The sequence below is a fragment of the Crinia signifera genome, chromosome 5, assembly GCF_055691185.1.
Source record: "Crinia signifera chromosome 5, ASM5569118v1, whole genome shotgun sequence".
Classification (NCBI taxonomy): Eukaryota; Metazoa; Chordata; class Amphibia; order Anura; family Myobatrachidae; genus Crinia; species Crinia signifera.
The window spans coordinates 332147655-332172134 of record NC_139221.1 but is presented as its reverse complement, the minus strand read 5'-3'; the positions used below and the strand labels follow the sequence as shown (position 1 = coordinate 332172134).

The 24480-nt window shown below is 48.9% G+C and overlaps 1 protein-coding gene across 1 annotated transcript in view; it reads right to left on the bottom strand.

Annotated features, from left to right (window-relative positions):
• Positions 1-24480, bottom strand: part of LOC146005834 (uncharacterized) — a 150751-nt gene that overhangs the window by 66969 nt on the left and 59302 nt on the right. The window contains exons 4-7 of the mRNA XM_083145262.1: positions 22418-22663; positions 10806-10863; positions 4054-4176; positions 184-324 (exon numbers count right to left, since the gene is read on the bottom strand). Of these exons, the coding sequence (XP_083001388.1) occupies positions 184-324; positions 4054-4176; positions 10806-10863; positions 22418-22663 (568 nt within the window). The remainder of the gene's footprint in view (positions 1-183; positions 325-4053; positions 4177-10805; positions 10864-22417; positions 22664-24480) is intronic.

Below are 24480 nucleotides of genomic sequence, written 5' to 3'. Positions count from 1 at the left end.
TCTCTGTGACACTGAGACACCCCTGGGTGCTAGTGATTGGGTTTATCTCCCAATAGTGCATGTTGGTGACGGCTGTGCAGATCCCACCACACCGGAGTATATAATGGCCTTCTCCACGCTGCTGGGCCCAATATCACCTCTTTAGGAGTCGGCCATATTGGGACATAGCCTTTGGTTACTCACCCACACATTGCTTGCCGTCCAGCCCAAAGACAAAGCCCAGGTCACAGGTGCAGCTGAAGGAGCCGAGGGTGTTGTGGCAGGTGGAGCGTGGGGGGCAGGCCTGCAGTCCAATCACCTCAGCCACCTGGCATTCGTCCATGTCTGACAGGGGAGGGACATGATCAGCGCACAGTGGTTATCTGCCCCATGGTACAGTATAAAGGGCCACCGCCGTCACCCACCCAATGGTACCCTCTCTGATTCCTCGCAGGCAATTACTCCGTCCCTAATGTTATTGTACCCAGTGTGACAGCAAATAATTCATCTGCTCTGCTCATTTCTCACTATCCCATATTGTATTACTGTTGTTAGGGCGCTAACAACAGTAATACAATGCTAAATGGTATGTTGTTTTTTTTTTTTTTAATTTATAGATTTAAAAAAACAGTGCAGGGTTTTTTTTTTTACATACTTGATTTTCATTACTATCACAAAACATTCCTAACTTCATATAAGGTTGCGGAAAATATAATCAGCTTTACTCCATATGTGCTAATGTCCTGTAATATAGAAGGTTGGTCGGACATTACTAGTGGAAAGGTAATGAGGCTTTCTGTGAACTGTTGTATCACTGCCTTTTGGCCCTTATTCAAACCTGATCGCAGTACAAATTTGTTTTCAAAATGGGCAAGAAAATGCTGCACTGCAGGTGGGGCAGATGTAACATGTGCAGAGAGAGTTACATTTGGGGTATATGGGGTGTGTTGAAACTGAAATCTAAATTGCAGTGTAAAAAAAATGCAGCCAGTAGTTACCCTGCACAGAAACAAAATAACTTGCACAAATCTAACTCTCTCTGCACATGTTACATCTGCCCCACCTGCAGTGCAGCATTTTTTTGCCCATTTTGAGAACAAATTTGTACTGAGATCAGGTCTGATTAAGGGCTATTATGCAGTGTTATATCACACAGTGTCACTGAAATTCCATTTACAGTATTTGCAGGGCCGAAACTAGGGTTTCCGGCGCCTGGGGCAAGGCAGTCTTTTGGTGCCCCCCCACCCCCTACTGATGCTGCTGCGCGCCGGAGGCGCGCCGAAATTTTCGGGGGGCGTGGCCTAATTTGGGGGCGTGGCCTATAATCGCTGCTCTCCCGCGAGGCCACGCCCCCATTTTGCCGCTATGGGGGCATGACCCAGAGGCTCTGTGAGCCTCTAGCCATGCCCCCAGCCCCCTGGCTGCGGGAATAGACGCTGTGCGCATGCGCACAGCGTTTATTCCCCGCTGCTTAGTTAGCAGCTGACAGGGGGACCGACCAAATGACGCCTTGTCCCTGGCGCCGGAGACCCCCCCCCCTCCCCGCACAGTCCTCTCACCGTTGAAGCCGCAGGTATGTCCGTCCATCTCCTACTAGCGCGGCTGCAGGAAGCGCTGATGACTTCAAAAAGACTTGCCGGACGCTGATTGGCTGAATTCAGCCAATCAGCGTCCGGCAAGTCTTTTCGAAGTCATCAGCGCTTCCTGCAGCCGCGCTAGTAGGAGATGGACGGACATACCTGTCACCGGACCTCACAGCGCCCCTCACCTCCAGCGCCCGGTGCGCGTGACCCCCCAGCCCCCCCCTAGTTACGGCCCTGTGCTTCTTCTGTTATAAACACTTTCAGGAGAAAACACACAATATTCACAATTGTGACCATGAAAATGGGTCAGTTATCAGGGATTATTTCTCCCACCAGTCAGTCACTTTGCACTAGGACAAGCTCGTACTGTTTATTACTAATCTATAGTATATTAATAAACCACTCTAAGACATCCTGACATAATATAACTACATCGGAGCATCTTCATAGGTTTCGTTATTTTCACCCAAAAAGTGAGACTTCAGGCCTCTTGCCAGAACAGAAGATATTGACTCAGATCAAAATGCTTTTGTACGTTTCTTATTCAGGTCAGGTCACAACTTTCCCGATTTTGAAGATCTCAAATTCAACTTTTTCACTCCGCCCTAATTTCTATATATACGATGGTGGATCAAGAAGTACCTGTGTTAAGAATGAAGATGAATATTTTTCACAAACATTTTTATTTATTTTTCGCCATAATCTCCTTTCACAGCCATACACTGTTCCCAATGTTCCTGCCATTTTTTTAAACCCCCTAAAAAATCCGATTTGTCAAAGTCACGTAGGCTTCTGTCTCGCCGGTGACCTCCTTGTATGAATTGTTTCCAGCGGGCCACGTTTTCAGGTTAGGGAACAGAAAGAAGTCGCAGGGAACCAAGTCAGGCGAGTACGGTGGATGCGGCGTCAATTCATAGCGCAATTCATGCAATTTGGACGCAACAATTCCGGATGAGGGAGCCGGTGCATTGTCGTGGTGGATAAAAACTAACCCATGAATCAATCTGAACTTTGGTATGGCGTTGTTTGTAAGATGGTAGCACACGCCAGTAATACCAACCTTCCTCAGCAGCGCCACCTGTCTGCAAACACAGGTACTTATTCCACCATCTTATATATACTCGGTCCTCCGGACCCCACACAGTTCACATTTTCCAGGTCACCCGGCAGGTGCACTGGTGCACTCATTACTCATTGACACATTTTGAAGGATCCACAGGTGGAGCTAATTTTTCACTTGTGATTCTGTGAGGAGACCTGCAAAACATGCACTGTGTGGACAGAGTTTGAGAACCTGTGCTACCACCAGGGGGGCTGATGGGATGCCAGTCCTGGGTGGGACGCAAAAGAGGGACTGGAGTCTATAAGGTATAATTTGTCATAAACAGGGATCACAATGATGCATTGTAGCATACCCTCCAACATGACCCATTCCAGTAATTACAAAATGCTCTGTTCTAGGACTTCCCTCTTATTTATATGATTGCTGGCACCTGTGCTGACACCCATACACGGTCTGTTGTGTCCGGCTCCGTTCTGTACTATGCGCGCTCCCGCGCATCACATAGTACGGTACAAAAAGTATGTGCTGCACCCAGGGCAGGCGACAGGGGGGGGTCAAAGGGGACATTCGTACCGGGCCCCAAGGCTCTGAGGGGCTCAGGGGATGTAAGCATGGCTGTGGCAGTGCTGCCCTAGCAATATTTTATAAAGGTGCTGTCTGCTCACCTGGCTTCCTGGAAGGAAATTTACATGGACCCCCCAGTAACCCCCTCAGTCTGGTCACCTGATCGGCTACTAGTGACATCACACAACACAGCTAACCATAGGACGAACCAATGCTGCGTCCTCCCATCTGCCCTGCCCAATTATATTGCATAGTGAATATTAATTATCATTTTTCTAATAATAAAAACATATTCAATGTTATTAAAATCTGGGTGTTTCGTTGGGGGGGCCCCAGAGATATCAGTGTACCGGGCCCCAAGATTTCTGTTGCCAGCCCTGGCTGCACCTACTTTTTGTACTAGGTACACATCGGATCGGATCGCAGTGCATGCCCACTGCATGCAATAGGGATGCAATCTGATCTGAAGTGTACTTTAAAAGTACAGAACGGACCGAAAAAACGGACCGTGTATGGGGGCAATATAAATGAACTAGTACAACACAGGTGCCGGCAATCCTACATTACCAGGGGGGTCCAGGAACAGAGCATTTGGTACCTAATGGAATTGGTCATGTTGGGAGGTATGTAGTACTGGTGGATTAGTGCACCGGAGGTCTCCCCAGGTTTATAGGAGGAGGGGTAGGGGGCTCTGTGTGCTTTCTCAGTGCAGGAAGGGCCTGGGGGGCATGAGGTGGGACTATGAATGAGCAGAGGGTGCTACTGTATATGATCTGCAGTTGCCCCTGTGGCCCCTGTATGCGGAGACATAGCACTTGCTGGGTGCAGAGTACACTGTGAGTAATATAAGTACCAGCTTCTCACCCTCGCAGCCGTTTGGTCCTTTTAGGAAACCCCGATGACAGCGGCAGACGAACGAGCCAGCAGTGTTTGTGCAGTTAGCGTACAGTCCACAAGGGGGCTCCAGAACAGCACATTCATCAGTGTCTACAATGTACAAGAGCAAATGGAATAATATAAGCAGATACTAGTGATGGGCCATTGGGTCAACACCTGAAACAGGTTGACATGGCTAAGGTCGGAAGGTCGACACAAGCATCAGGTCGACAATGGGAAGGACGACGTTAGTTTTTCACTTTTTCTGTCCCTAATGTCGACACAGTTGACATGGAACCGTGTCCCCTCGCATGCATACCTCCCAACTGTCCCGCTATTTAAGGACATTGCTGCATCCCTCCCGCTGCCGGCAGTGTCCCGCGGCGGGGGGGAAGGGGGGCAGTTGGGAATCCCACCCTGCATGCGCACAGCGTCTATTCTTGCAGGCAGAGGGGCTGGCCAGCAGCTCACAGAAACGGGGCGTGGCCTCACGACAGCGCCACAAGTATAGGACACACCCCTTTTCCATTAGGCCACGCCCCACAAAATTGTCGCACAACGAAGGCGCGCACCCTGTCCCGCCCCAGTGTCTCCAAATGTTGGGAGGTATGGAGCCACTGCACTCCTCATACTCCACACCCTTTTGACTGTCGACCATCCCATTGTCGTCCTAATGCTTGTGACGACCTATGGCCGTATCCCCTAGCGATGTAATCAAGTCACCACGGGCAGGTACTGCTTTATCACTACCTTAATTTGGGCCAATTTCACCCATTCCTGAGGGAACTGGCCGGGAAATTGGCCCAAATCAGGTCAGTGTGATGTCCCCTCAGGTCCAATGTGTGCGTCCATGTGCACCGGGCCTGAGTCGGAGGTCGGGCCGGCATGCAGGTCCGACCTCTGACCTCCCTCCTGGAGGAGGGCTGGGCGGGGAACATGCGATCCGCCACAAATAAAGGACCGCATGTGATGGAAGGTCCCGGGGGTCTCGCAGGTGATTGGCTGGGTGTACAGAGAAGTCCCGGGGGGCTCGCAGGTGATTGGCTGGGTGTACAGAGAAGTCCCGGGGGGCTCGCAGGTGATTGGCTGGGGGTACAGAGAAGTCCCGGGGGGCTCGCAGGTGATTGGCTGGGTGTACAGAGAAGTCCTGGGGGGCTCGCAGGTGATTGGCTGGGTGTACAGAGAAGTCCCTGGGGGCTCGCAGGTGATTGGCTGGGGGTACAGAGAAGTCCCGGGGGGCTCGCAGGTGATTGGCTGGGTGTACAGAGAAGTCCCGGGGGGCTCACAGGTGATTGGCTGGGCATACAGAGAAGTACTGGGGCCCGCAGGTGATTGGCTGGACATACAGAGAAGTACTGGGGCCCGCAGGTGATTGGCTGGGTGTAGAGAGAAGTACTGGGGCCCGCAGGTGATTGGCTGGACATAGAGAGAAGTACTGGGGCCCGCAGGTGATTGGCTGGGCGTACAGAGAAGTACTGGGGCCCGCAGGTGATTGGCTGGACATACAGAGAAGTACTGGGGCCCACAGGTGATTGGCTGGGTGTATAGAGATGTCCCGGGGGGCCCGCAGGTGATTGGCTGGGCATACAGAGAAGTACTGGGGCCCGCAGGTGATTGGCTGGACATACAGAGAAGTACTGGGGCCCGCAGGTGATTGGCTGGGCATACAAAGAAGTACTGGGGCCCGCAGGTGATTGGCTGGACATACAGAGAAGTACTGGGGCCCGCAGGTGATTGGCTGGGCGTACAGAGAAGTATTGGGGCCCGCAGGTGATTGGCTGGGCGTACAGAGATGTCCCGGGGGGCCCGCAGGTGATTGGCTGGGTGTACAGAGAAGTACTGGGGCCCGCAGGTGATTGGCTGGGTGTACAGAGAAGTACTAGGGCCCGCAGGTGATTGGCTGGGCGTACAGAGAAGTACCTGGGGGCCCGCAGGTGATTGGCTGGGCGTACAGAGAAGTACTGGGGCCCGCAGGTGATTGGCTGGGCGTACAGAGAAGTACTGGGCCCGCAGGTGATTGGATGGGCGTACAGAGAAGTACTGGGGCCCGCAGGTGATTGGCTGGGTGTACAGAGATGTCCCGGGGGGCCCGCAGGTGATTGGCTGGGCATACAGAGAAGTACTGGGGCCCGCAGGTGATTGGCTGTGCATACAGAGAAGTACTGGGGCCCGCAGGTGATTGGCTGGGTGTACAGAGAAGTACTGGGGCCCGCAGGTGATTGGCTGGGCATACAGAGAAGTACTGGGGCCCGCAGGTGATTGGCTGGGCATACAGAGAAGTACTGGGGCTCGCAGGTGATTGGCTGGGCATACAGAGAAGTACTGGGGCTCGCAGGTGATTGGCTGGGCATACAGAGAAGTACTGGGGCTCGCAGGTGATTAGCTGTGCATACAGAGAAGTACTTGGGCCCGCAGGTGATTGGCTGGGCGTACAGAGAAGTACTGGGGCCCGCAGGTGATTGGCTGTGCATACAGAGAAGTACTGGGGCCCGCAGGTAATTGGCTGGACATACAGAGAAGTACTGGGGCCTGCAGGTGATTGGCTGGGCGTACAGAGAAGTACTGGGGCCCGCAGGTAATTGGCTGGACATACAGAGAAGTACTGGGGCCTGCAGGTGATTGGCTGGGCGTACAGAGATGTCCCGGGGGGCCCGCAGGTGATTGGCTGTGCATACAGAGAAGTACTGGGGCCCGCAGGTGATTGGCTGGACATACAGAGAAGTACTGGGGCCCACAGGTGATTGGCTGGGTGTACAGAGATGTCCCGGGGGGCCCGCAGGTGATTAGCTGTGCATACAGAGAAGTACTGGGGCCCGCAGGTAATTGGCTGGACATACAGAGAAGTACTGGGGCCTGCAGGTGATTGGCTGGGCGTACAGAGAAGTACTGGGGCCCGCAGGTGATTAGCTGGGTGTACAGAGAAGTACTGGGGCCCGCAGGTGATTAGCTGGGTGTACAGAGAAGTACTGGGGCCCGCAGGTGATTGGCTGGACATAGAGAGAAGTACTGGGGCCCACAGGTGATTGGCTGGACATACAGAGAAGTACTGGGGCCCACAGGTGATTGGCTGGGCATACAGAGAAGTCCCGAGAACTCGCAGGTGATTGGCTGGGCGTACAGAGAAGTACTGGGGCCCGCAGGTGATTGGCTGTGCATACAGAGAAGTTTATTGGTGATATTGCAAATGGAATTGAGGGTAAAATGTGCCTTTTTGCAGATGACACAAATGTATGCAGCAGGGTAGACACACCAGGAGGGGTAAAACAAATGATTGAGGATCTAGGTAGATTAGAGGAATGGTCAAGAGCATGGCAACTACAGTTTAAAGCCAAAAAATGCAAAATCATGCACTGGGGTCTCAGAAATCCAAAGACTCAATATAGTATAAATGGCACTATAATGGAAACTACTGAGGAAGAGAGGGATCTAGGTGTCACTATTTCAGGGGACTTAAAGGCAGGTAGGCAATGTAACAAAGCAATGAAGAAGGCAAGTCAGATGCTTGGTTGCATAGGGAGAGGTATCAGCAGTAGAAAGAAAGAAGTAATAATGCCACTGTATAGGTCATTGGTACGACCTCACCTAGAGTATTGTGTTCAGTTCTGGAGGCCATATCTCCAGAAGGATATAAATACATTAGAGACTGTACAAAGAAGGGCAACTAAAATGGTGCATGGCCTGCATCACAAAACATACCAGGAAAGACAAAAAGATCTTAATATGTATAGTTTAGAGCAGAGAAGGGAAAGGGGGGACATGATAGAAACTTTCAAATATATCAAGGGCTTTAACAAGGTATAGGTGGGAGACATTCTTCACAGGAAGAGGAGCTGCAGAACACGAGGACATGCCCTGACAGTAGAGGGAGGAAGGTACAGGTGGGAGACATTAGTCACAGGAAGAGGAGCAGCAGAACACGAGGACATGCACTGACACTAGAGGGAGGAAGGTACAGGTGGGAGACATTAGTCACAGGAAGAGGAGCAGCAGAACATGAGGACATGCACTGACACTAGGGGGAGGAAGGTACAGGTGGGAGACATTAGTCACAGGAAGAGGAGCAGCAGAACACGAGGACATGCACTGACACTAGGGGGAGGAAGGTACAGGTGGGAGACATTAGTCACAGGAAGAGGAGCAGCAGAACACGAGGACATGCACTGACACTAGAGGGAGGAAGGTACAGGTGGGAGACATTCGTCACAGGAAGAGGAGCAGCAGAACATGAGGACATGCACTGACACTAGAGGGAGGAAGGTACAGGTGGGAGACATTAGTCACAGGAAGAGGAGCAGCAGAACACGAGGACACGCACTGACACTAGGGGGAGGAAGGTACAGGTGGGAGACATTAGTCACAGGAAGAGGAGCAGCAGAACACGAGGACATGCACTGACACTAGAGGGAGGAAGGTACAGGTGGGAGACATTAGTCACAGGAAGAGGAGCAGCAGAACACGAGGACATGCACTGACACTAGGGGGAGGAAGGTACAGGGGGGAGACATTCGTCACAGGAAGAGGAGCAGCAGAACACGAGGACATGCACTGACACTAGGGGGAGGAAGGTACAGGTGGGAGACATTCTTCACAGGAAGAGGAGCAGCAGAACACGAGGACATGCACTGACACTAGAGGGAGGAAGGTACAGGTGGGAGACATTCTTCACAGGAAGAGGAGCAGCAGAACACGAGGACATGCACTGACACTAGGGGGAGGAAGGTACAGGTGGGAGACATTCTTCACAGGAAGAGGAGCAGCAGAACATGAGGACACGCACTGACACTAGAGGGAGGAAGGTACAGGTGGGAGACATTAGTCACAGGAAGAGGAGCAGCAGAACACGAGGACATGCACTGACACTAGAGGGAGGAAGGTACAGGTGGGAGACATTAGTCACAGGAAGAGGAGCAGCAGAACATGAGGACACGCACTGACACTAGAGGGAGGAAGGTACAGGTGGGAGACATTAGTCACAGGAAGAGGAGCAGCAGAACACGAGGACATGCACTGACACTAGAGGGAGGAAGGTACAGGTGGGAGACATTAGTCACAGGAAGAGGAGCAGCAGAACACGAGGACATGCACTGACACTGGGGGGAGGAAGGTACAGGTGGGAGACATTCTTCACAGGAAGAGGAACAACAGAACACGAGGACACGCACTGACACTAGAGGGAGGAAGGTACAGGTGGGAGACATTAGTCACAGGAAGAGGAGCAACAGAACACGGGGACATGCACTGACACTGGGGGGAGGAAGGTACAGGTGGGAGACATTCTTCACAGGAAGAGGAGCAGCAGAACACGAGGACATGCACTGACACTATAGGGAGGAAGGTACAGGTGGGAGACATTCTTCACAGGAAGAGGAGCAGCAGAACACGAGGACATGCACTGACACTAGAGGGAGGAAGGTACAGGTGGGAGACATTCTTCACAGGAAGAGGAGCAGCAGAACACGAGGACATGCACTGACACTAGGGGGAGGAAGGTACAGGTGGGAGACATTAGTCACAGGAAGAGGAGCAGCAGAACACGAGGACATGCACTGACACTATAGGGAGGAAGGTACAGGTGGGAGACATTAGTCACAGGAAGAGGAGCAGCAGAACACGAGGACATGCACTGACACTAGGGGGAGGAAGGTACAGGTGGGAGACATTCTTCACAGGAAGAGGAGCAACAGAACACGAGGACAGGCACTGACACTAGAGGGAGGAAGATTCAGGGGAAATTTGAGGAAGAATTACTTCACAGAAAGAGTAGTAGATAAGTGGAATAGCCTCCCATCAGAGGTGGTAGAGGCAAATACAGTAGTACAATGTAAACATGCTTGGGATAAGCATACTGATATCCTTACAAAAAAATAAGGATCAAATATGGTTTGAGGTAACAGGTTTAAAAAAGGGGCAGACTAGATGGGCCGGGTGGTTCTTATCTGCCGTCAAATTCTATGTTTCTATGTTTACTGGGGCACGCAGGTGATTGGCTGGACATACAGAGAAGTACTGGGGCCCACAGGTGATTGGCTGAGTGTACAGAGATGTCCCGGGGGGCCCGCAGGTGATTGGCTGGGCATACAGAGAAGTACTGGGGCCCGCAGGTGATTGGCTGTGCATACAGAGAAGTCCCGAGAACTCGCAGGTGATTGGCTGGGCGTACAGAGTACCTGGGGGCAGCAGTGTATCCCCAGCTTTCGAGGTTGCATTAGGTTTAACAAGGAAACTTCTCTCAGAGTCATCCTTCATTTTGGGGTAGACTCAGGGGCGCCCCCAGACTGTGAAGCCTCTAGACACCTGCCAAATGTAAGAGCCGCCCTGCATGTAGGATAGCCACACCTCTGTGTGCTTGGAAATGGGTTGTCCCCCTCAGATGAGGTAACGTTACTGTCTTAAGGTGCCCACACACTAGACCGATCATAAGATGTGCGCATAAATTAGCCTTAAAATCTTTTTTCCGTCCTGGACAATAGATTTCAGGCGAGCGCACATCTTTACCAGAGATTTTTCTTACGATCCCGTGTGCGTTCCTATGGATCTTTTGTTAAATCTTCTGATCTTTTGTGCAGCACGTAAGATCAGAAGATCCACGGGAGCGCGCATCAGACAAAAATCAGCCGATTTTCGACCAATTTTCGTAAACATCGGACGATATATCGGCCGATTTATCAGAAATCGGCCAATCGGCCCAAAAATCGCTCTACTGTGTGTGCACCTTTATGTACATGACGCAATGCGCTCACCTGCGGTCTGATCGCCAGAGGCCTGCGCCACATCACTCGCACCCACATCACTGACCATCTACAATACACATGATGGGAAAATGACTGTTATCTGCATGGTGATATGATGCACAGAGACGGACAGCATATAACAGTGTGAGGACCAGCATATAACATTGCACACAAACAGCATATAACAGTGTGAGGACCAGCATATAACATTGTACACAGACAGCATATAACAGTTTGAGGACCAGCATATAACAGTGTACACAGACAGCATATAACAGTGTGAGGACCAGCATATAACAGTGTACACAGACAGCATATAACAGTGTGAGGACCAGCATATAACAGTGTACACAGACAGCATATAACAGTGTGAGGACCAGCATATAACAGTGTGAGGGCCAGCATATAACATTGTACACAGGCAGCGTATAACAGTGTGAGGACCAGCATGCAACAGTGTACACAAACAGCATATAACAATGTGAGGACCAGCATATAACAGTGTGAGGACCAGCATATAACAGTGTACACAGACAGCATATAACAGTGTGAGGACCAGCATATAACAGTGTGAGGGCCAGCATATAACATTGTACACAGGCAGCGTATAACAGTGTGAGGACCAGCATATAACAGTGTACACAGACAGCATATAACAGTGTGAGGACCAGCATATAACATTGTACACAGACAGCATATAACAGTGTGAGGACCAGCATATAACAGTGTACACAGACAGCATATAACAGTGTGAGGACCAGCATATAACATTGTACACAGACAGCATATAACAGTGTGAGGACCAGCATATAACAGTGTACACAGACAGCATATAACAGTGTGAGGACCAGCATATAACATTGTACACAGGCAGCGTATAACAGTGTGAGGACCAGCATATAACATTGTACACAGACAGCATATAACAGTGTGAGGACCAGCATATAACATTGTACACAGACAGCATATAACAGTGTGAGGACCAGCATATAACATTGCACACAAACAGCATATAACAGTGTGAGGACCAGCATATAACATTGTACACAGACAGCATATAACAGTGTACACATACAGCATATAACAGTGTGAGGACCAGCATATAACATTGTACACAGGCAGCGTATAACAGTGTGAGGACCAGCATATAACATTGTACACAGACAGCATATAACAGTGTGAGGACCAGCATATAACATTGTACACAGACAGCATATAACAGTGTGAGGACCAGCATATAACAGTGTACACAGACAGCATATAACAGTGTGAGGACCAGCATATAACAGTGTGAGGGCCAGCATATAACATTGTACACATACAGCATATAACAGTGTGAGGACCAGCATATAACATTGTACACAGACAGCATATAACAGTGTGAGGACCAGCATATAACAGTGTACACAGACAGCATATAACAGTGTGAGGACCAGCATATAACATTGTACACAGGCAGCGTATAACAGTGTGAGGACCAGCATATAACATTGTACACAGACAGCATATAACAGTGTGAGGACCAGCATATAACATTGCACACAGCCAGCATATAACAGTGTGAGGACCAGCATATAACATTGCACACAAACAGCATATAACAGTGTGAGGACCAGCATATAACATTGTACACAGACAGCATATAACAGTGTGAGGACCAGCATATAACAGTGTACACAGCCAGCATATAACAGTGTGAGGACCAGCATATAACATTGTACACAGACAGCATATAACAGTGTGAGGACCAGCATATAACATTGTACACAGACAGCATATAACAGTGTGATGACCAGCATATAACATTGTACACAGCCGACATATAACAGTGTGAGGACCAGCATATAACATTGTACACAGACAGCATATAACAGTGTGAGGACCAGCATATAACAGTGTACACAGACAGCATATAACAGTGTGAGGACCAGCATATAACAGTGTGAGGGCCAGCATATAACATTGTACACAGGCAGCGTATAACAGTGTGAGGACCAGCATACAACAGTGTACACAAACAGCATATAACAATGTGAGGACCAGCATATAACAGTGTGAGTACCAGCATATAACATTGTACACAGACAGCATATAACAGTGTGAGGACCAGCATATAACATTGTACACAGACAGCATATAACAGTGTGAGGACCAGCATATAACAGTGTACACAGACAGCATATAACAGTGTGAGGACCAGCATATAACAGTGTGAGGGCCAGCATATAACATTGTACACAGGCAGCGTATAACAGTGTGAGGACCAGCATGCAACAGTGTACACAAACAGCATATAACAATGTGAGGACCAGCATATAACAGTGTGAGTACCAGCATATAACATTGTACACAGACAGCATATAACAGTGTGAGTACCAGCATATAACATTGTACACAGACAGCATATAACAGTGTGAGGACCAGCATATAACAGTGTGAGGGCCAGCATATAACATTGTACACAGACAGCATATAACAGTGTGAGGACCAGCATATAACATTGTACACAGACAGCATATAACAGTGTGAGGACCAGCATATAACAGTGTACACAGACAGCATATAACAGTGTGAGGACCAGCATATAACAGTGTGAGGGCCAGCATATAACATTGTACACAGGCAGCGTATAACAGTGTGAGGACCAGCATGCAACAGTGTACACAAACAGCATATAACAATGTGAGGACCAGCATATAACAGTGTGAGTACCAGCATATAACATTGTACACAGACAGCATATAACAGTGTGAGTACCAGCATATAACATTGTACACAGACAGCATATAACAGTGTGAGGACCAGCATATAACAGTGTGAGGACCAGCATATAACATTGCACACAAACAGCATATAACAGTGTGAGGACCAGCATATAACATTGTACACAGACAGCATATAACAGTGTACACATACAGCATATAACAGTGTACACAGACAGCATATAACAGTGTGAGGACCAGCATATAACATTGTACACAGGCAGCGTATAACAGTGTGAGGACCAGCATATAACATTGTACACAGACAGCATATAACAGTGTGAGGACCAGCATATAACATTGTACACAGACAGCATATAACAGTGTGAGGACCAGCATATAACAGTGTACACAGACAGCATATAACAGTGTGAGGACCAGCATATAACAGTGTGAGGGCCAGCATATAACATTGTACACAGGCAGCGTATAACAGTGTGAGGACCAGCATGCAACAGTGTACACAAACAGCATATAACAATGTGAGGACCAGCATATAACAGTGTGAGTACCAGCATATAACATTGTACACAGACAGCATATAACAGTGTGAGTACCAGCATATAACATTGTACACAGACAGCATATAACAGTGGCCCTTATTCTGCATCGTGCGGTACGGCCCGCGTGCGGCCGTACCGCCGATGTTTTTAGTCTGCACATGCGCAGAGGTCAATCTGCGCATGTGCAGCCCCATTCGCCGCAGACGTATTTCGTCCGCCGCAAAGGGGGCGTATAGGGGCGTGAGGGGCTTCATACCCTCATTTCCCTATGTATACGCCCCGCGTTTCATGGGCGTTCCCATGCAAACGCGGGGCGTATGCATGCTAATGAGGGTATGACGCCACTGATGGGGGCGGAAAGCTGACGTCGCCGGATGTCAGCTCTCAGCCCCCATACAAGCTAACACACGGACGATTGTCCGTGTGGTCTCAGCTTGCGGGAGCTGCTGTGGCGTGCGGCCCTGCCTTCGATGGTCGACGACCATCGAATGCAGGGGGCAGCTCCCACCATGGTGGAGGCGTACGCCCCACCATTTTCATGCGGATCGCCAGCCGTCCGTGTACGGACGGCCGTGGCGATCCGTCTCGTGGGCGGGGATTGGTTTGTGCGGCCAGAGCACCGTGTGCGGCTCTGGCCGCACCAACCAGAATAAGGGCCAGTGTGAGGACCAGCATATAACAGTGTGAGTACCAGCATATAACAGTGTGAGGACCAGCATATAACAGTGTGAGGACTAGCATATAACAGTGTACACAGCCTGCATATAACAGTGTGAGGACCAGCATATAACATTGTACACAGCCAGCATATAACAGTGTGAGGACCAGCATATAACATTGCACACAGACAGCATATAACAGTGTGAGGACCAGCATATAACATTGTACACAGACAGCATATAACAGTGTTAGGACCAGCATATAACATTGCACACAAACAGCATATAACAGTGTGAGGACCAGCATATAACATTCTACACAGACAGCATATAACAGTGTACACAGACAGCATATAACAGTGTGAGGACCAGCATATAACATTGTACACAGGCAGCGTATAACAGTGTGAGGACCAGCATATAGCATTGTACACAGACAGCATATAACAGTGTGAGGACCAGCATATAACAGTGTACACAGACAGCATATAACAGTGTGAGGACCAGCATATAACAGTGTGAGGGCCAGCATATAACATTGTACACAGGCAGCGTATAACAGTGTGAGGACCAGCATACAACAGTGTACACAAACAGCATATAACAATGTGAGGACCAGCATATAACAGTGTGAGTACCAGCATATAACATTGTACACAGACAGCATATAACAGTGTGAGTACCAGCATATAACATTGTACACAGACAGCATATAACAGTGTGAGGACCAGCATATAACAGTGTACACAGACATCATATAACAGTGTGAGTACCAGCATATAACATTGTACACAGACAGCATATAACAGTGCGAGGACCAGCATATAACAGTGTGAGTACCAGCATATAACAGTGTGAGGACCAGCATATAACAGTGTGAGGACTAGCATATAACAGTGTACACAGCCAGCATATAACAGTGTGAGGACCAGCATATAACATTGTACACAGCCAGCATATAACAGTGTGAGGACCAGCATATAACATTGCACACAGACAGCATATAACAGTGTGAGGACCAGCATATAACATTGCACACAGCCAGCATATAACAGTGTGAGGACCAGCATATAACATTGCACACAAACAGCATATAACAGTGTGAGGACCAGCATATAACATTGTACACAGACAGCATATAACAGTGTGAGGACCAGCATATAACAGTGTACACAGCCAGCATATAACAGTGTGAGGACCAGCATATAACATTGTACACAGACAGCATATAACAGTGTGAGGACCAGCATATAACATTGTACACAGACAGCATATAACAGTGTGATGACCAGCATATAACATTGTACACAGCCGACATATAACAGTGTGAGGACCAGCATATAACATTGTACACAGACAGCATATAACAGTGTGAGGACCAGCATATAACAGTGTACACAGACAGCATATAACAGTGTGAGGACCAGCATATAACAGTGTGAGGGCCAGCATATAACATTGTACACAGGCAGCGTATAACAGTGTGAGGACCAGCATACAACAGTGTACACAAACAGCATATAACAATGTGAGGACCAGCATATAACAGTGTGAGTACCAGCATATAACATTGTACACAGACAGCATATAACAGTGTGAGGACCAGCATATAACATTGTACACAGACAGCATATAACAGTGTGAGGACCAGCATATAACAGTGTACACAGACAGCATATAACAGTGTGAGGACCAGCATATAACAGTGTGAGGGCCAGCATATAACATTGTACACAGGCAGCGTATAACAGTGTGAGGACCAGCATGCAACAGTGTACACAAACAGCATATAACAATGTGAGGACCAGCATATAACAGTGTGAGTACCAGCATATAACATTGTACACAGACAGCATATAACAGTGTGAGTACCAGCATATAACATTGTACACAGACAGCATATAACAGTGTGAGGACCAGCATATAACAGTGTGAGGGCCAGCATATAACATTGTACACAGACAGCATATAACAGTGTGAGGACCAGCATATAACATTGTACACAGACAGCATATAACAGTGTGAGGACCAGCATATAACAGTGTACACAGACAGCATATAACAGTGTGAGGACCAGCATATAACAGTGTGAGGGCCAGCATATAACATTGTACACAGGCAGCGTATAACAGTGTGAGGACCAGCATGCAACAGTGTACACAAACAGCATATAACAATGTGAGGACCAGCATATAACAGTGTGAGTACCAGCATATAACATTGTACACAGACAGCATATAACAGTGTGAGTACCAGCATATAACATTGTACACAGACAGCATATAACAGTGTGAGGACCAGCATATAACAGTGTGAGGACCAGCATATAACATTGCACACAAACAGCATATAACAGTGTGAGGACCAGCATATAACATTGTACACAGACAGCATATAACAGTGTACACATACAGCATATAACAGTGTACACAGACAGCATATAACAGTGTGAGGACCAGCATATAACATTGTACACAGGCAGCGTATAACAGTGTGAGGACCAGCATATAACATTGTACACAGACAGCATATAACAGTGTGAGGACCAGCATATAACATTGTACACAGACAGCATATAACAGTGTGAGGACCAGCATATAACAGTGTACACAGACAGCATATAACAGTGTGAGGACCAGCATATAACAGTGTGAGGGCCAGCATATAACATTGTACACAGGCAGCGTATAACAGTGTGAGGACCAGCATGCAACAGTGTACACAAACAGCATATAACAATGTGAGGACCAGCATATAACAGTGTGAGTACCAGCATATAACATTGTACACAGACAGCATATAACAGTGTGAGTACCAGCATATAACATTGTACACAGACAGCATATAACAGTGGCCCTTATTCTGCATCGTGCGGTACGGCCCGCGTGCGGCCGTACCGCCGATGTTTTTAGTCTGCACATGCGCAGAGGTCAATCTGCGCATGTGCAGCCCCATTCGCCGCAGACGTATTTCGTCCGCCGCAAAGGGGGCGTATAGGGGCGTGAGGGGCTTCATACCCTCATTTCCCTATGTATACGCCCCGCGTTTCATGGGCGTTCCCATGCAAACGCGGGGCGTATGCATGCTAATGAGGGTATGACGCCACTGATGGGGGCGGAAAGCTGACGTCGCCGGATGTCAGCTCTCAGCCCCCATACAAGCTAACACACGGACGATTGTCCGTGTGGTCTCAGCTTGCGGGAGCTGCTGTGGCGTGCGGCCCTGCCTTCGATGGTCGACGACCATCGAATGCAGGGGGCAGCTCCCACCATGGTGGAGGCGTACGCCCCACCATTTTCATGCGGATCGCCAGCCGTCCGTGTACGGACGGCCGTGGCGATCCGTCTCGTGGGCGGGGATTGGTTTGTGCGGCCAGAGCACCGTGTGCGGCTCTGGCCGCACCAACCAGAATAAGGGCCAGTGTGAGGACCAGCATATAACAGTGTGAGTACCAGCATATAACAGTGTGAGGACCAGCATATAACAGTGTGAGGACTAGCATATAACAGTGTACACAGCCTGCATATAACAGTGTGAGGACCAGCATATAACATTGTACACAGCCAGCATATAACAGTGTGAGGACCAGCATATAACATTGCACACAGACAGCATATAACAGTGTGAGGACCAGCATATAACATTGTACACAGACAGCATATAACAGTGTTAGGACCAGCATATAACATTGCACACAAACAGCATATAACAGTGTGAGGACCAGCATATAACATTCTACACAGACAGCATATAACAGTGTACACAGACAGCATATAACAGTGTGAGGACCAGCATATAACATTGTACACAGGCAGCGTATAACAGTGTGAGGACCAGCATATAGCATTGTACACAGACAGCATATAACAGTGTGAGGACCAGCATATAACAGTGTACACAGACAGCATATAACAGTGTGAGGACCAGCATATAACAGTGTGAGGGCCAGCATATAACATTGTACACAGGCAGCGTATAACAGTGTGAGGACCAGCATACAACAGTGTACACAAACAGCATATAACAATGTGAGGACCAGCATATAACAGTGTGAGTACCAGCATATAACATTGTACACAGACAGCATATAACAGTGTGAGTACCAGCATATAACATTGTACACAGACAGCATATAACAGTGTGAGGACCAGCATATAACAGTGTACACAGACATCATATAACAGTGTGAGTACCAGCATATAACATTGTACACAGACAGCATATAACAGTGCGAGGACCAGCATATAACAGTGTGAGTACCAGCATATAACAGTGTGAGGACCAGCATATAACAGTGTGAGGACTAGCATATAACAGTGTACACAGCCAGCATATAACAGTGTGAGGACCAGCATATAACATTGTACACAGCCAGCATATAACAGTGTGAGGACCAGCATATAACATTGCACACAGACAGCATATAACAGTGTGAGGACCAGCATATAACATTGCACACAGCCAGCATATAACAGTGTGAGGACCAGCATATAACATTGCACACAAACAGCATATAACAGTGTGAGGACCAGCATATAACATTGTACACAGACAGCATATAACAGTGTGAGGACCAGCATATAACAGTGTACACAGCCAGCATATAACAGTGTGAGGACCAGCATATAACATTGTACACAGACAGCATATAACAGTGTGAGGACCAGCATATAACATTGTACACAGACAGCATATAACAGTGTGATGACCAGCATATAACATTGTACACAGCCGACATATAACAGTGTGAGGACCAGCATATAACATTGTACACAGACAGCATATAACAGTGTGAGGACCAGCATATAACAGTGTACACAGACAGCATATAACAGTGTGAGGACCAGCATATAACAGTGTGAGGGCCAGCATATAACATTGTACACAGGCAGCGTATAACAGTGTGAGGACCAGCATACAACAGTGTACACAAACAGCATATAACAATGTGAGGACCAGCATATAACAGTGTGAGTACCAGCATATAACATTGTACACAGACAGCATATAACAGTGTGAGTACCAGCATATAACATTGTACACAGACAGCATATAACAGTGTGAGGACCAGCATATAACAGTGTACACAGACATCATATAACAGTGTGAGTACCAGCATATAACATTGTACACAGACAGCATATAACAGTGCGAGGACCAGCATATAACAGTGTGAGTACCAGCATATAACAGTGTGAGGACCAGCATATAACAGTGTGAGGACTAGCATATAACAGTGTACACAGCCAGCATATAACAGTGTGAGGACCAGCATATAACATTGTACACAGCCAGCATATAACAGTGTGAGGACCAGCATATAACATTGCACACAGACAGCATATAACAGTGTGAGGACCAGCATATAACATTGCACACAGCCAGCATATAACAGTGTGAGGACCAGCATATAACATTGCACACAAACAGCATATAACAGTGTGAGGACCAGCATATAACATTGTACACAGACAGCATATAACAGTGTGAGGACCAGCATATAACAGTGTACACAGCCAGCATATAACAGTGTGAGGACCAGCATATAACATTGTACACAGACAGCATATAACAGTGTGAGGACCAGCATATAACATTGTACACAGACAGCATATAACAGTGTGATGACCAGCATATAACATTGTACACAGCCGACATATAACAGTGTGAGGACCAGCATATAACATTGTACACAGACAGCATATAACAGTGTGAGGACCAGCATATAACATTGTACACAGACAGCATATAACAGTGTGAGGACCAGCATATAACATTGTACACAGCCAGCATATAACAGTGTGAGGACCAGCATATAACATTGTACACAGACAGCATATAACAATGTACACAGACAGCATATAACAGTGTGATGACCAGCATATAACATTGTACACAGACAGCATATAATAGTGTGAGGACCAGCATATAACAGTGTGAGTACCAGCATATAACAGTGTACACAGCCAGCATATAACAGTGTGAGGACCAGCATATAACATTGTACACAGACAGCATATAACAGTGTGAGGACCAGCATATAACATTGCACACAAACAGCATATAACAGTGTGAGGACCAGCATATAACAGTGTACACAGGCAGCATATAACAGTGTGAGGACCAGCATATAATATTGTACACAGACAGCATATAACAGTGTGAGGACCAGCATATAACATTGTACACAGACAGCATATATCATTGTACACAGACAGCATATAATAGTGTGAGGACCAGCATATATCATTGTACACAGACAGCATATAACAATGTACACAGACAGCATATAATAGTGTGAGGACCAGCATATATCATTGTACACAGACAGCATATAACAATGTACACAGACAGCATATAATAGTGTGAGGACCAGCATATATCATTGTACACAGACAGCCTATAACAGTGTGAGGACCAGCATATAACATTGTACACAGACAGCATATAACAGTGTGAGGACCAGCATATAACATTGTACACAGACAGCGTATAACAGTGTGAAGACCAGCATATAACATTGTACACAGACAGCGTATAACAGTGTGAGGACCAGCATATAACATTGTACACAGGCAGCGTATAACAGTGTGAGGACCAGCATATAACATTGTACACAGGCAGCGTATAACAGTGTGAGGACCAGCATATAACATTGTACACAGGCAGCGTATAACAGTGTGAGGACCAGCATATAACATTGTACACAGGCAGCGTATAACAGTGTGAGGACCAGCATATAACATTGTACACAGGCAGCGTATAACAGTGTGAGGACCAGCATATAACATTGTACACAGGCAGCGTATAACAGTGTGAGGACCAGCATATAACATTGTACACAGGCAGCGTATAACAGTGTGAGGACCAGCATATAACATTGTACACAGGCAGCGTATAACAGTGTGAGGACCAGCATATAACATTGTACACAGGCAGCGTATAACAGTGTGAGGACCAGCATATAACATTGTACACAGGCAGCGTATAACAGTGTGAGGACCAGCATATAACAGTGTGAGGACCAGCATATAATTCAGTAGGTCAATAGTCAAAGGTCAACACATGAAACAGGTTGACATGGTCATAAGGTTGACACACGCATTAAGTTGACATGAGTATCCATGTGGACACAGAGGGAGAATCTAACAGAGCGCCATGTACGTAACAGAGAAAGCGCAATCCCCGTGCAATATGGCTGACTGGACGCCGGTGTTTGTGGGTGGTGGCCGGACGGTTTCTGGTAATATCCGAGCCCCGCGCTTGTTCAGCTTCCAGTGCGTCTGAGCGGTGCGTCACAGCGTGCTGGTGGGCGAGACAGGGATCCGCCGGCGTCTCACACATCCGGGATGGATAAGCGCAGCCAGACCACCATCCGCAGGTTTCTGCCGGACAGGGACAGGACATGGACGTGCGCGCGCCCCATTCTGGCAGACGGGGCAGGGTGGCGGGCAGCGCGATGGGAGGAGCTCTGATGAGAGCAGGTCCATCTGTATGTCTGAGTGGTGCCCATGTACAGTACACTGTAGGACCATGCCATCCTGCAGATTGCAGCACTATAGTGCCAGCCTAGGGCACCAGGGGATGTGGCTGAATACTGCAGTTACCCCCCCAATGCCCCGTCATCTCTCCCCTGGCATCACAGTGCAGGCAGCCCCCTGTCATACAGTACCTGCCCGTGCCCTATGTAAGCTCACCTGCTGCCGGCCCGTACGGGCATTGGAGCCTTTCCCTGGCACCTGCTGGATTTCCGTCTGTGTGGTGCGGAGGGCAGGGTCCTGCAATGGTGCCAGAGTCACCGGCTCTTCTGCAACATGTCCCTGAGACCCTGAGGGACTGGTCTCCTTCACAGAGGATCCCAGGGATCGGGGAGGGATCCGGTCCTCGGGGGCGGAGAGCAGATCACTGTGGGCGGGCGGTGAGAGGAGGACAGACAGGATCACCTGCCATATACAATACGGAGCCTTCATTCTGTCAGCGCTGTGTAACGTGGAGTGGTGCCCTCTGATACCTCCGCAGGGGGTGAGACAGGAGGCCCAGGGGGGCACTAAGGGGTCATACACAGGTACAGGGGGCACTGAGGGGTCACACACAGGTACAGGGGGCACCGAGGGGTCACACACCCAGGTACAGGGGACACTGAGGGGGTCACACACCCAGGTACAGGGGGCACTGAGGAGTCACACACCCAGGTACAGGGGGCACTGAGGAGTCACACACCCAGGTACAGGGGGGCACTGAGGAGTCACACACCCAGGTACAGGGGGCACTGAGGAGTCACACACCCAGGTACAGGGGGGCACTGAGGAGTCACACACCCAGGTACAGGGGGGCACTGAGGAGTCACACACCCAGGTACAGGGGGCACTGAGGAGTCACACACCCAGGTACAGGGGGACACTGAGGAGTCACACACCCAGGTACAGGGGGCACTGAGGAGTCACACACCCAGGTACAGGGGGACACTGAGGGGTCACACACCCAGGTACAGGGGGCACCGAGGAGTCACACACCCAGGTACAGGGGGGCACTGAGGGGTCACACACCCAGGTACAGGGAGACACGGATACAGACGAGGCAGAAGATCCAGTATATCCCACGCAGATTGGGACAGTCCACGGACAGAGCCAGGTGATGGGAAGAGAAGACTGCAGGGGTGATGTCAGCATTGGATTTTGAAGAACTGATGGGGTATGTGCAGCGGACTAGATACCCACAGGTCCAGTCGATGGGCCCAGTCACTGAGAGCAATGTACCAACCTCACCACCCTGTGTCCTATCCCCAGGGCCAGGCAGGACAGGACTGCGAGTCGGGCGCAAGGAATCTCCCCTCACATCTGTCCCAGCGCTTCTTCCCTCAGGATCATCCCTCAGATCCTCCCTGGGAAACAGACCACAGCAGGATCTAATTACTGGCTGAATGCAAGGAATGGGGAGTATTCACCGGGAGACATACACAGCCAACATGTACTGTATACACGGACCTCTCCGCTCCTTATACACAGACACACTGACCTCTCTCCCCCTAATACACAGGCATCAGGACACACTGACCTCTCCCCTCATCCTAATACACAGGCATCAGGGGACACTGACCTCTCTCCCCCTAATACACAGGCATCAGGACACACTGACCTCTCCCCTCCTCCTAATACACAGGCATCAGGGGACACTGACCACTCCCCTCCTCCTAATACACAGGCACCAGGGGACACTGACCACTCCCTTCCTCCTAATACACAGGCACCAGGGGACACTGACCTCTCCCCTCCTCCTAATACACAGGCACCAGGGGACACTGACCTCTCCCCTCTCCTCCTAATACACAGGCACCAGGGGACACTGACCTCTCCCCTCCTCAGCAAATATTGAGTATCCCCCAATGTAAAACAGAGGCCCCTCCGCATATAACAAGCCTCGGAATCAGCCCCAGTGTATAATCAGCCCCTGTGTATAACAATCCTCAGAATCAGCCTCGGCGTATAGCACGCCTCAGAATCAGCCCCGGTGTATAACAAGCCTAAGAATCAGCCCCAGTGTCAGCCCCAGTGTACAACCTTCCTCAGGATCAGCCACAGTGTATAACAAGCCTCAGAATCAGTGCCGCAGTATAACAAGCCTTAGAATCAGCCCCAGTGTATAAAAAGCCTCAAAATTAGCCCCGGTGTCTAGCAAGCCTCAGAATCAACCCCGGTGTATAACCAGCCTCAGAATCAGCACTGGCATTTAACCATCCTCAGAATCAGCCACATTGTATAAC